Source organism: Aedes albopictus, chromosome 2, assembly GCF_035046485.1.
Source record: "Aedes albopictus strain Foshan chromosome 2, AalbF5, whole genome shotgun sequence".
NCBI lineage: Eukaryota > Metazoa > Arthropoda > Insecta > Diptera > Culicidae > Aedes > Aedes albopictus.
Window position 1 is genome coordinate 42,389,857 of NC_085137.1, and position 14,608 is coordinate 42,404,464.

Here is a 14,608-nt window from a genome sequence, read left to right on the forward strand (position 1 = left end):
CACTAGTAAACCTAGCTAGATTGCTGTACAATTTTTTTTTGCGAATTTAACGATTTTGCGGACACAGGAGCTGATTTTGTGAATGTGCAAGGGTTACACATTTTTGGTGTAGTCTGGAAATTATGCACTTTAGTGCTGAGCGGCGTTAGCGTGTGGGGGTTGCCCCGATAGGAGGCTCACGAAAAACGTTTGGGTATGAGCTAGGCGCATTGCCTCATATTTCCTTACAAATGTCCCAAATAGATTTTATTGGGAATTTGGAGTCAATACCTGATACCCATAGGCAGGCTTGTCTGCACTGAGCGCATGAAACCTCGTCGTATTTGGGCAATCTTCTCATCTTAGCTGATAGAAGGATGTTGAAATATCGTAAAAATAAATTGCGATTTTCAAAAAACCGTACCGAGAATTTCACTCGGTTGCCCATTCAGTTGCCCACTAAGGTGCTGTTTTCTGACAGTTCGAAATAATATGACGGAAATTTTACCATCCTTCAGACAGTTGAGTTAGAAAGATTTCATGCGAGAGGAGCGGACCTGGTGTGATGGTTAAAGCACGTGGCTATAACGCCGAGAACCTGCAATCAAATCCCATTCCCGGAAAACTCACAATATATGAGTTCTTTCTTCTGAAGGGAAGTAAAACATGGGTCGCGAAATGAACTAGCCTAGGGCTGAAAATCCTGTTAATACTTTCGCTGAAAGCGGAAAAGTGGAAGTCCCTGAGCACAAACCTAATAATGCTGGTTAGTTATAGAAAAATGCCATCGATATACATTTTTTAGGCAGTGAAATTGACAAATACTAGGGTAAGTGTAACAATTATGGCTATAGTACCAATTTTTCGCCATAGTTAATTTTCACCCTTTACCGATGTAAATCAACAAGACAAAATTTGTGAACAACAGATCACGTTCACAAAAGATAGTCGCACTCATTCATACTCCACATTTTCCTTAAATCATGGTAGAAATAAATCCTTTTCCTTATAATTTCGGCTTACTTGAACTCTTTTTTGCCATATGTACCAGTTATGGCTAACCCCATAAGGAATGCATGCAAATAGTGCGAAAAGGAACCGAAGTTAAAAAAAATGTAACCATAACTGGTACATGGTTCCTATCATTGGCACATGCTGTAATCAATACGAAGAGTAGTTTTGGCTCCCTTTCTATATTTTTCCTGTAAAGTAAGGAAACTGAGCTGGCTTTTCACTTACTGATGACATTCGTTGGTCTTCTCGTTATTTTTGTATAAATAGCTTTCCTTAAGTAGCGCCATAATTGGTACACTCATCCTAAATGACCTTTGGAACCTGTACGGAGCACACATGTTGTTTAGAACAACAGATGTCAATAAATCCTGAATGACACCATTGCATTGAAGGGATTGAATTAATCATACATTTGATATTTACAGTAATTTTAAATATATTTCATAATTCTTTTTCCATTTATCACATTGCCAAATTTTCCCTCAGACATTCTTCGCATTTACCAAGTTTTGCCAACAATCACTTTTTCTCCTCCAACCGGAACCGCAGCCACATGTATCGATCCAGGGGTAGCAGCCACCTGCTTGGACACTGGGACAACCGTTGTTGGCAGATATCCACCATGGTGACCAGTCCATCCATAAACTCCAGCACCGTAGGTTCCCCAAGGCAGTCCCCACGGGTACGCCGCCTTTCCCAAGTTGGCCTGCACTACAGTCTTGTGTCCACCATAGTGAGCTGGAGACCAGGCACCGGCAGCACCATAGGGATAACCGTACCATCCATGGCCATCGTTGTTCCAGCTGTTCCATCCATTGTTCCAGGTGTTCCAACCAGCGGCGGCGTTGTTCCATCCGTTGCCCCAGCCGTTGTTCCATCCATCATGGCCATACGGCCAAGCCGAAACGGCACTCTTTCCATACAAACCACCGTACGCGGGCCAAACAGAGGTGGTGACTGGAACCGCAGCCGGAGCGTATCCTGCTTCAGCAGCCGCGAAAGCCATGGCTAGGAAGGCTATGAAGAACTGCAGGAAAGGGAAACAAAATCATGGTTAGTCTTTTGAGGTAAGAACGATTATCAAATGTAACGAACCTTCATTCTGCGATGAAATTGAATCTATTGAACTGAACTGCCGATGTTCTGAAAGGATGAGCTTGCAGGTGACTGATGACACCACCTAAGTATACTTCAACATTTATACCAAATGTTGGTAACCGACCAGCGGTGAACCGATTCAGGAGCTGAGGAAGTTGGCATTTTGCGATAATAATTCGAATTGAGAGGTTAGTTCATATACCCACGAAATCGGTCAACCGTGAGAAGGCGAAGGTGAAATTGACTGTTTCATGGTTCGTTTTTGGTTACTTCGGTGGTGTAGAGGTTCTTAGTTAATTGCTTTGGTGGTGTTTTTCTATGTTCAATCTTATCAACCTGGTTGAAGCTCAGTGATGGTTTAGATTTGTGTGAAAGGGTACTTTGGTCGAATAATTTTGACACGATTACGAGAGCAAATCACATAAAGAAATTCTTTATGTTTTTTGCTTAATTTCTCGAAGTTACGCGGATTTTTATCACGCGGTTCATTTTTTTGCGCGCACGCATCCATCGCGTAGAAATCTCTCACAACATTATTTCAGAAAATCTACTTCTGAAATCCCTCCATGATTCTTTTTTTTGCAAAACTTCTTTAATAGTTACTTTAGATTTAGATTCTCTGAGATTTTTCATTTTTTAAATTTAGAATACCATACATGGATATCTTCAGACAGTTCTCCAGCGATTCCTTCAGAAAATCTTATAGAGAATTTTAAAGAATTTTGCCAGGTAAGCTTTCGAAGATTTCTGTGAGAATTCATACTGGAATTCTTCCAGAGATGCCTATAGAAAATTCATCATGTCCTTTACTTCTGTAGAGATTATCCCAGAAATTAAGTTAGGATCTCCTTTATTAAAACCTTTCTGGGAATTCTTCTAAAATTGTTCCATGGAACTTCTTTCAGAAAGTCTTACTGGGCTTCCTTTTGAAATTTATATTTGGAATTGCTTCAGATCTTCCTATTTATTTTTAGAATTTCCTCTAGCGGATCATCCGCAAATTTATCGCACAATTTCTCCAAAATACCATTTATGGGTTTCCTCAGATTATTTCCATAGATTCTTCCGAGATATCCGTATGGGGGTTCTTTCTAATCATCAACTGAAGCGTATTCCAAAGAGATGAAAATACTATTAGTGATTCCGTCAAAAAATCAAAAGTTCGGAATTTGTCCGGAAATTTCGCTTAGAAAATCTTGCACAAAATTCTTTTGAAAGTTTCCTTCAGAAATTCTACCAGAGACTCCTGTACAAATATTCCAGGAGATTCCTGCAAAATTTGCCCTCCATTTATTTGTCCAAATTTTTTTTTAAGAAAAGTATTCTATGGATTGCCAAAATTCCATGCATTCCTACACGAAATACTCCAGAAATTCGAACTCAAAAACTATCAAAGTTTCTTTCGGAAGCTCCTCAGGCTGTCAAAAAAAAAAAAGAAACGACGTTCGAAAAGTCAAGGTGCTCAGCCCTTTAAGAAAGATATGCATAATTGTAGTATTTTTATTAAACATTTCATTTTTAAAACATTATTTAGAGGTGCCACCAGGGCAAAAAATAAAAAATGACCCTTTTTCATAAAAGTTCTCAAAAAAATAATTTTTCGTTAAATTTTGTCAGTTTCTGATTTTTTTCAATATTTTTGTATTTTCTATAGATCTATAGACATTGAAGGGTATTGATTTTTGAAATATTTTGTTTTTTTTTTACAACAGAACAGTTTTTTTGTTGATAAAAGAGTTTTTTTTTCCAATTTTCAAAATTTTTATCTGATAGTACTATTAGTCTTATTTTTTGAAGAAGATTTAAAATATATTGTCTAGAAGCTCAAATATTGCACTTTTAGTGAATGAAATTTGTAAATATTTGTCATGTTATTTTTTTTTAGATAGCCGGGCGACTTTCAAAGACATTACTTACATTAAGGCGTTTTATACGGGTCAATCTGAACTTTATTTTATTATTAACATATGAAATACACCTGTTATAAGAATTCAAAATTCACCCCAAAAAATTACAAAATGTTGCAGTTTCTTGTTAATAACTCGTTTACGGAATTTGATGCAGGTCCCATTAGCATATGTCTAAAAAATATTTATTTGGAATCATGTGCATGTATATGCACAAATCTCCAAGTATTTCACCAAAGGATTTTTCCACTATTTTTTTGAAAATTACCTCAATAATTCTAATAATTCCATCAAGGATTGCCAGAGCAGTATCCCCAGGTATTGCATCTGTAAGTTCTTCAGAAATTCCTCCTCGGAACCCTTCAACAATTTCCCTGGAATTTCTTCAAATATTCCTGCAGAGATTCATTCAAGAGCACTCCCTGAGATTTCTATAGGGATCTACTGAACATTTCACCAGAAATTCCTGCACGGATTAGTTTAAAAATTCCTGCTGCAACTCCTTCCGGAATTTCTTCAGTGATTCCTTCAAAAATATTTCCAAAACCAGAAATTTTATCAAGACATATATTCAAAAATTCTTCCATGGAGGTTTTCAAAAATTCCTCTAAATGTTTCTTTAAAAATCGCACAAAGATTTTTTTACTGTTTTTTTTTAAGCTACCCCAGTAATTTTAAGAATTTCATCAAAGATTACCAGAGCAGTTTCCCCATGTATTTCACCTGGAAGTTGGTTAGAATTTCTTCTATGGAATCCTTCAACAATTTCCCTGGGAATTCTGCAAATATTCCTGTAAAGATTAATTCTATAGGGATCTGCTGAACATTTCGGATTGATTTCAAAATTCCGGCCACGAATCATTCTGAAATTCCTTCAGGGATTCCTTCAAAAATATTTCCAGTACCAGACATTTAAACAAGAGATATTTTCAAAAGTTCTTCCATGGAGTTTTCTGAAATTTCTTTAAATATTTCTCCAAAAATCGCACAGAGATCCTTTTGGAAAATCTTCCAAAGATTCCTCCAGAATTCTTTCAGAAATGCTTTCAAGCATTTCTCCCGGATTTTAGCTTGGTCTTGATTGACCGCCCGTGGATGCTACTCTAGCTACACTCACACTAGGAACCAATAAGTTATCTGCTTGTGACTATAGCAGGAACCTTCAGAATGTGAGTGTTGGTGATCTAGAAAAATACCAAGGAATGAATTCTGAAATAATTTCTGCAGGACTGGCTGAGATAATCTTTAGAGAAATTCCTTAAAAATTCGGAAAGAATCCCAGATGAATGATCTCAATCCATCCAAACCAATCCCTGGAGGAATTCCTAGAAGAACCTTTGGAGGAATTTTCAGATGAATCTCTTGAGAATGAAATGCCTGACAGAATCTTGGAAAATATAATACAATACCCGACAAAACCTGTGGAGAAATTCCAACAAACATTTCCGAAAGAGTTCTCACAAAATTTCTCGAATTTCAAAAAGCTCTAGAGTAAAACTCTAGAGGAATTGTTGAAAAAAAAAAACTCCAAATTCCTATGATTTTTGCCTTTCTCGTACACCAAGGTGTACCGAAAGGCTATATGTTCACTCCAAAAACGAAAATTTGATAGAGCCTCCGGAGGGGTCAAGTCTTATATACCAATCGACTCAGCTCGACGAATTGAGGTGATGTCTGTGTGTGTGTATGTGTGTGTGTGTGTATGTGTGTGTACAAAAAAACTCACATCACTTTTTGGCAGTAAACCTCAACCGATTTTATTGACCGACGGTTCATTCGACGCGGAATCTGGTCCCATTGTTTCCTATTGAAAATGGTTCAGATCGGTCCAGCCGTTCCGGAGTTATGGCCATTTAGGTGTTCCGGACCGGTACCCCAGGAAGGGGCCAGATATGAAAACGCTACAAACCCATCCATGCGGCACATCAAACTACGGCATTTTCGATAACTTGATGAATGGTAAGCAGAAAAATCGACAATGATTTTTCTTAAGGGCCTAACTGACTTGATCGATTTCTCTTCGTCGACTCTCTCTTTCGCTAATAACTTGACCAAAACAAACATAATCATTATTCTTTTAGTTTCAAGAGCAAGATGTAGTCGTCGTCTTCGCATTTCAACCAAAAAATCTTTGGAAAACTTAATACACTTTCCGTAATAACACAAAGAGAGGATCGATGAAGAGAAATCGAAAATGTCAGTTAGGCCCTAATGAAGAATCAGTGTCGAAATAGTCTCAGACCATATCTGAACCGATAGTGTCCCGGAACCGGTTCCGGGTGTCCCGCCGGAAGTGACCAAACATAAAAGTGAACTAAACCCATGCATGCGACATATCAAACCGCGGCTTTTTCGATAACGTGGTGAACAGTAAGCAGGAAAACATTCTCAGACCATATCGGAACCGGTAGTGTGCCGCAACCGGTTGCAAATGTCCCGGCGGAAGTGGCCAAGTATTGAAGTTAACCAAACCCATGCATGCGACATATCAAATAGTGGCTTTTTTGATATCCTGATGAACAGTAAGCAGGATAATATTCTCAGACCATATCTGAACCGGTTGTGTCCCGGAACCGGTTCCGGGTGTCCCGTCGGAAGTGGCCAAATATAAAATTGAAATAAAACTATGCATGTGACATATCAAACCACAGCTTTTTCGATAACCTGATGAACAGTAAGCAGGAAAGTATTCTCAGACCATATCGGAACCGGTTCCAGATGTTCCGCCGGAGGTGGCAAAGTATAAAAGTTAATTAAACCCATGCAAGGGACATATCAAATCGTGGCTTTTTTGATATCCTGATGAACAGTAAGCAGGAAAATATTTTCAGAACATATCTGAATCGGTTGTGATCCAGAACCGAACGGTCAGCAAGAAAATAGTCTCAGGTCAGTAGTGTTCCGGAACCAGATGCGAGTGCCTCGCCGGAACTGGTGAAATGCACGAATGAACCAAACCCATACATGCATTACATCAATTTGCGACTTTTTAGGAGAACTGATTAATAATTTGCATGAAACTAGTTTAAGACCACATCAGGGACAATCGGTAAGTGGTAAAATGTGAACCGAAAGTTGTAAATGTGAAATTGAATCAAATCCATGCGTGTCGTACCATAAAACCACGATAATTCGACAATGATAGCTGTCAAATTACCTGTATAAACTTTCAATTCGATAAACTAACTCTATTTTAGTTTTGTTTAGATTGTATGATTTGTTTTTGAACACAAATCTTACAGATATTGTGGTGGTACGAATTGATAGCTTGTACATTTTACGATTGTTGGCTTCCGAGGTTCACTGCGGTTGATCACCAAACGGATCAGGTGTCGGAATGCACCAAATTAGAACTTTCGGAAGTAGCAGCTGCACGAGGAGCCACTGCGGGTGTAAGTAACATCACAATATTGTATCATTCGTATTTACAGTAATACACTGTGACATTTGATCATTTTTTTTAATTCAACAAATTTCGAATGAGCGGGGTACAAGTTAAAAAGTGTCTTATTAAGGAGTGATGAACTCTGGGTTTGACAGTACATCAAATAGCAGATTTTTTGATGACTTCTTCTTCTTCTTTATAGCTCGACGATCGCATTTGCCTTGGCCTCTTCTACTTAGTGTTCTTTAGAGCACTTCCACAGTTAATAATTGAAGGGTTTTCTTTGCCCGCCATTGCATGAATTTGTATATTGTGAGGCAAGTTCAATGATACACTATGCTCAGGAAGTCGAGAAAATGTTCCCGACCGGAACGGGAATCAAACCCGCCGTTTCCGGATTGGCGATTCATAGCCTTAACCTGTAGGCCAACTGGAGACCCTTTTTTGATGATCGATTCGTAAGAACATAGCCTCAGACCATATTTTAGACAACAGGTAGTGTCCCGAAACTAGTTCTGGGTGTCCCACTGGAAGTGGTCAAATGTAAAAGTGATTTGTACCCATGCATAAGATAAATCAAATCGTGTTTTTTTAGGTAACCTGATGAACGTTAGCAATGATATTGCCTCAGACTATATTTGGGAGACCCGGCGGTGCTCCGGAACCTGTTCCGGAAAGTAACCAAATGTACCATGCGACACATCACATCACGGCTTTTTTAATAACCTGAGGAACGGTTAACTAGAAAATAGGCACAAACCACGTTAGAGACTACTAGTAGGGTTGCACAACCAGCGTTTGATGCTTCGCCGAAACTACGAAAGTAAATAAAATCAATGCAAGCGATAAATATGTGTAAGAGAACGAAATCTTGACATATTAAACCCACATACAAACAGACGTCTCACTATACTCACTACGATCTTGTTTTTAACGGTCAATAAAATATAACCTAGAATGTGCAGAAAAAACTTTATCGAAGACCGCAAAGTGATCTGTGAATGTGTAAAAATTTATAACTTAGGGGCTCTCCATTAATAACGTAAGGGTTTATGGGGGGAGGGGGGGTTTGAAAAATCTTACGCTCCATACAAAAATATTTGGGTTCTCATACAAAAAATCTTACAAGGGGGGGTGAGGGTGTCGAAAAATCGTAAAAATCCCCTAACGTAATAAATGGACAGCCCCTTAGCTTGTTAGTATCATCTTGATATTGATCAGCTCCCAATGTTAGTGAAGGTGCTCAAGCAGTCAACTGAGAAATCTGATATTATTCAGCTCTGATTTTACGCTGAACACAACGTCGGAGTATGTACCATCAATAAGTTTTAAGTCAATTCAATGTCGGTTTTGATAAAATACTTGCTTTTCTTAAAAAATATCAGGATTCAGGAACACTTTGACTTACGTCGACGGAAAGATCGTGAGAACATATACGACGAGAAAGGCACTATCACCTCTAGGTGGATTAATTTGGGTTTTTTTTTTTGAAATTAACTTTTTAAGAAACCTTGGAGCAACTCTTGGAAACCCCAGGAGAAATTGCTGAAATAAAATCATGAGAAATTTGTATAAGAACTCATGGGGATAGTTCTGATAACTGCCCATTGAGTAGCGGAATCTTTTCCTCCTTGAAGACGACGATGGAACCGACGGCAAGATAGCCCGTCCAGCGGTACCGAATTAGCAGGGTGGCGAGGTACTTCTTGTGCCACCGAGACCAGAAGTGCCCAGCGAACTGCTGTACTAGCGGGAGAGGCGGTTTTCTGCGATTCCGTGAGGTGAGCATTGCCGAGGATTTTGCGCAACCTTCCCAGAAGCCACCGAATGATAGCGATCGCGGCGGAATAAAATGGAATTTGATCCCATCATCCCCACACTCGCGTTCTACGAACTACTGGTGTTGTTGGGACAGGAACAACTTAGGAAGCTCCTTCAATTCGCGTGTAGCACCGACTAATTTGGTAGCATTATTGTCGCAGTAGATGCATGCTGGTGAAACGCCGGAGGCTTGTGATGAACGGTGAGGTCGTAAACAAGGTCAAGCTTTTGTCACCAGGCAAAAAGACACGACGATGTACACCTTTGCTAGTGGAGAGCTACTGATTCTGGCGGACTGGCGCACGTAGAGCACGCCGGCGAGGTCGATGCCGACGTTTTGAAAAGAGTACGCCTGAGTGACTCGCACCGGAGGAAGTTGGTTCATCAGCTGCTCGAGCGCGAGCACACGTTACATACCGGTGGACGATCTTTTGAACCAGTTTCCGGCCGCCAAGAGGACAATACTTCTGACGAAGGGATAAAAGCAGCAACCTAGGACAAGCATGGAGTGTCAAACGAAGCTTGGCCGGTAAAAAATTGGGTATTTTTCGCCGTTCGAAATAGAAGCGTTGTAAAACCCAGCCAAGGCGGGTCACAGCGTCCACCAGTCTTCCTTCTCCAAGTGTTCCTGCTGAGCCTGACGGATCAAGGCCAGCTGGGTCTGGTCGATTTCGGCTGCGGTCAGAGGGCCTACAACACGCTGCTGTTGCTGCTTGTGGCGGAGGCAGTTCTCACGGAACCGACGAATGAGGGCGCCGATCCGAAGCAGCGAACTTGATCACAGGACGGGTCGTCTTCGATGGCGTGAAGAGCGACGATCTTGCGGCCTTTAAGACTGGTTGATTTCGACACTGGACTGGCCACGGAATATCTACACTCAAACCTCCATTTAGGTAGGATCCATTTAGGTAAAATCTATTTAGGTCCCTCCATTTAGGTAACGTTACCTAAATGGAATTTGATTGTGTTCAGATCAGCTGGAGTACTTAAGATTGGTTTATGGGAAAGAAGTAGTGAGTGGTGTTAGGGGGTGGGTATGGGGGGATGTGTGGGGGGGGGGGGTGCAATGTTGCCTCCTAAACACCCCCCCCCCATGCAGTGTTGAAAAGTGCCAGTATCCAGCGTCATTTCCAGCTGAAATTGAGATAATCAACCATCCTTCCTTCATTTCATTGATATTAGCTCCAGCATTGCACAGTGTTCGAAATCGATGATTTTGCGATCAAAATTAAATAACTTTTTTTTATGTTGATTCTAGAGGTTTGGCGTGTTCTACAAAGTTTTCCTGCATGTAAAAAGGCGCCTTCTGATAAAATGTAATTAATGATTAATCCCCCTAGAAGTGAGATAAAAATTTTATTTTTTCAAAAAAAAATTTTAGAGTTTTGACGTCTTCGGCAAAGTTGTAGCTCATAATACGAGAAAAAACTTCGTAGAACATGTCAAAGCTCCACCTCTTACGGTTTTCGAGATATGGAGCGTTTTGTGCGAAGTACTCCTAAAACTAGTTTTTTCAGTGTAGCTTTAACAGATAAAATCCTACAGTTTTGTGACCTTCTACAAACTTGTTCAGAACATCAAAATACACATTTCTTCTGAAGATGTCAAGTCATTATATCTTAGAACAAAAAAGTTATAGGCAAATTTATCATATTTTAAGGTGTACTTTCACCTTAAGTAACCATTTCCGGCGCAAAATGGCGCAGATGGCTCAGTCGGTAGGTGAAAGATTAAACTTTTTACTATCTCTTGAGGGTGGAAACCCTCGTGGGCAATAGTGGGAAAGGTGTTTTAAATACAAGGCAAAAACTTATTATTTTGCCTGTAATACAAGAAAAATAAATAAAAATAATAATAATCAAGATGCCCGCAGTAGTTTTTACTGCATTGAGTAATTTCCGGAAATATTTTACAACATTTTTGAGCATTGTGCTTACCAAACAGAATATTTTTTGATGATTTTGAATTCATATTGTTAACTATCAGATGCTCAGGTAATTTCTGTTAAAGTTACTTTAAAATTAACTGATTGAAGTTTTTTTTCGAGGTAATATTCAAGTTACACACTTATTTCTGAATTGCCTGTTCGGTACTTTTTTGACGAGATTATAACAGCAGTACGATCTCGGTAGTTTCGGTAATCGATTTTACTGAGGCTCAGTAAAACAACTGTCAAAATCGTATGGAAAAAGTAAACAATGCATTTTTGCTGAACGAGTTCGGTGCTCAGCAGTTTTAATCTCGTCAAAAAATTACCGAACTCGGTAATCAAAATTAAGTGTGTATGTAGCGCTAAGAATAGGAGAGAGGAAATATTAAACAGTTCAAGATGTGCATCAAAACACAGAGTAGATTTTTTTCATGTAGTTATATATGTTGTTGTTTGACTTTTCAACTTCGGACACAGTATCGGAAAATATCAGGAGAAGCTTTGATTCGCCCGATAGCAAATTAACAGCTTTTTGGGTAATTCACGAATTTCACTTTCAACTGGGGAGCAATTGAAATATATATTGCTTTGTTTTCATCAGAAAATCAACAAAATATGAATTGAGGAGTGCGAAATTACAATTGGGTTTTTTAATTAAGAAAAATATTTAGATTTTTTGATTTTATACGAAAGAGCACTTTTTTCTGATCCACGATGATTTTTTTCAGATTTTTAGAACTTTGGGTACCACAACAAAATTAATTTCAAAGAGATTTTTTTAAATCACCTATTGACAGCTGGGTAACTGCTTGACAGCTCCGCCCAGTACAAAATGCGACGAGGGGTGATTCGACAAATCGCTCCCATACAAACTTCAAACTGATTTTAAAATAGGTTCCCGGGCGCCTAAATTCATGAAAATTTGGATTTCGGCTCAGTTTGGCATGCATATTTAGAATATGAAATTATCTCAACAGCGCTAAAGAAGCCAATTAATAGTGTTTTTAAATATTGGAAAAATTATTGATTTTTTTTTTATTTTATACGAAAGAGCACCATTTTCTGAGCCACTATATTTTTTTTCAGATTTTAAGAACTTTATTTCGGTACTTGAAATCAACTTCAAAGAGATATTTCGATCAACTTTTGACAGCTGGGCAACTGCTTGACTGCTCCGCCCAGTACAAAATGCGACAAGGGGTGATTCGACAAATCGCTCTCATACAAACTTGAAATTGATTTTTAAATAGGGTCCCGGGCACTAAAATTAATGAAAATTTGAATTTCGGCTCAGTTTGGCATGCAGATTCAGAATATGGAAGTGTCAAGCCAATTAGAACTGCGAAGGTATTTATCAAAACGCATTTACTATTCTAACCATTATAGCCATTCAATTGTATGACTATTGGGTAGGTAGTCAATCGTTTGAGCATATGTTGTCATAAGTTTGAAGAAATTCAAATACTTTTATTTAGAACTAGCTTTAGTTATAACTCTCGGATTATAACAATATTTTCTACTGATTTTCCAATTATTACTGATAAAAACTCACTGTTTTCTGCAAAAACTTTGTAAATATTCTGCTGGAAGCAACACAGTGCATTAAAAATTACTGCGGGCATCTTAATTATATTTTTTATATATTTTTACAGTATTACAGGCATAATAATACGTTTTTGCCTTGTATTTAAAACACCTTTCCCACTTTTGCCCACGAGGGTTTCCACCCTCAAGAGATAGCAAAAAGTCTAATCTTTCACCTACCGACTGAGCCATCTGCGCCATTTTGCGCCGGAAATAGTTACTTAAGGTAAAATACACCTTTAAATATGATAAATTTGCCTATAACTTTTTTGTTTTAGAATATAATGACTTGACATCTTCGGAAGAAATGTGTATTTTGACGTTCTGAACAAGTTTGTAGAAGGTCACAAAACTGTAGGATTTTATCTGTTAAAGAGACACTAAAAAAACTAGTTTTGGGGGTACTTCGCACAAAACGCTCCATATCTCGAAAACCGTAAGAGGTGGAGCTTTGACATGTTCTACGAAGTTTTTTCTCTTATTATGAGCTACAACTTTGCCGAAGACGTCAAACCTCTAAAATTTTTTTTTGAAAAAATAAAATTTTTATCTCACTTCTAGGGGGATTAATCATTAATTACATTTTATCAGAAGGCGCCTTTTTACATGCAGGAAAACTTTGTAGAACACGCCAAACCTCTAGAATCAACATAAAAAAAAGTTATTTAATTTTGATCGCAAAATCATCGATTTCGAACACTGTGCATTGATGACGTCAAACCCGACATCAACCTATCATTCACCTGTTTTTATTTTGGCCACCAAACCCAACATAGACTCAACAGTTGTTCGATGTTGGTCCAACAATGGCCCAACATACGATAAAAATTGACCCGACTTTGACCCGACATTCAATCATTTTTCAGTCTGGCGGAATTTTGCAGGGATTTTCGCAAGGTTTTTCGTGTTTCGTGCCCAGCTAGTCATTCGAATGACAATTCTGATCTAAGACCCTTCAAAACCCACGAAAACGCCCCTGAAGCCCCTCCCCTCCTGAAACCCACCCCCTCCTGAAACTCCTTGAAAGCCATCTGAAACTCCGCATGATCTCCTTTAAATCTCCTAGTAACTCTCGCTTGTTGAACTTCTTTGCAACCTTGTAATCCATTTAGGTAATAAACTGAATCCATTTAGGTAATGAATCCATTTAGGTAAAAATTCTATTTAGGCAGTCCCGACTCATTACCTAAATGGAGGTTTTAGTGTAATGCATCGAGCAAGTCTGATCCGTGTTACCAGAGAGCTCGTCGAGTTTCCTGCCACGAGCTATGAGTTTGGCCGGATTGTCTTTCGACGGAACGTAATTCCAGACCGCGTGAGACCTGGATTTTAGCTAAACGTCTTCCACGTAGACGGTGTTGCGGCGAGCCAGTCTAGCACGATGATAGAGTCGGTCCACTTTTGAGTTTGACATGAGCAGCCAAACAGTGCAGGATCCAGAGGAAGAAATGGAATGGAGAAACCGTATGTGGCCTCCGAAGAAACCCTTCGAGTTTCTGCTAAATATCCTCCTGCTGGAGGAACTGGCGTGTTCCAGTCAAGGTGGAGCTTCCACAAGCCTTGGAGAAGTATTTTTGCCTTTGAGATGGTCGGAAGAATAAGTCCGAGAGGGTCGAAAAGACTGCCGATGTGCGACAGAATCTCCCGTTTCTTTCCACTCCGGCTGCTTGAAGGGCAGAAGGTCGGTAACAGGCTCGAAGCGTAAGCCGAGCGTGGTGACGGAGGCTTTATGGTCCAAATCGTGCAGCGTTTCAGTCTCTCGGTGCTCCGGTGGAATGGCGTCGACAACAGTCTATTATTAGACGACCATTGCCGGAGCGAAATGCCTGCAGAAGCCGGCATCGCTATAAGCTGCACGAGATGACATATTGTTGGAGCCAGTTAGCAGGT

General features: G+C 39.3%; 1 protein-coding gene across 1 annotated transcript; it reads right to left on the reverse strand.

Annotated features, from left to right (window-relative positions):
* Positions 1 to 1,425: 1,425 nt before the first annotated feature.
* On the reverse strand, positions 1,426 to 2,214 carry LOC109421218 (shematrin-like protein 2). The gene is made up of 2 exons (XM_019695705.3): positions 2,089 to 2,214; positions 1,426 to 2,020 (listed from the first exon to the last, which is right to left on the reverse strand). Exons 1-2 carry the CDS (start codon positions 2,092 to 2,094, stop codon positions 1,493 to 1,495), a joined length of 534 nt encoding a protein of 177 aa, XP_019551250.3. The 5' UTR covers positions 2,095 to 2,214; the 3' UTR covers positions 1,426 to 1,492.
* Positions 2,215 to 14,608: the final 12,394 nt, after the last annotated feature.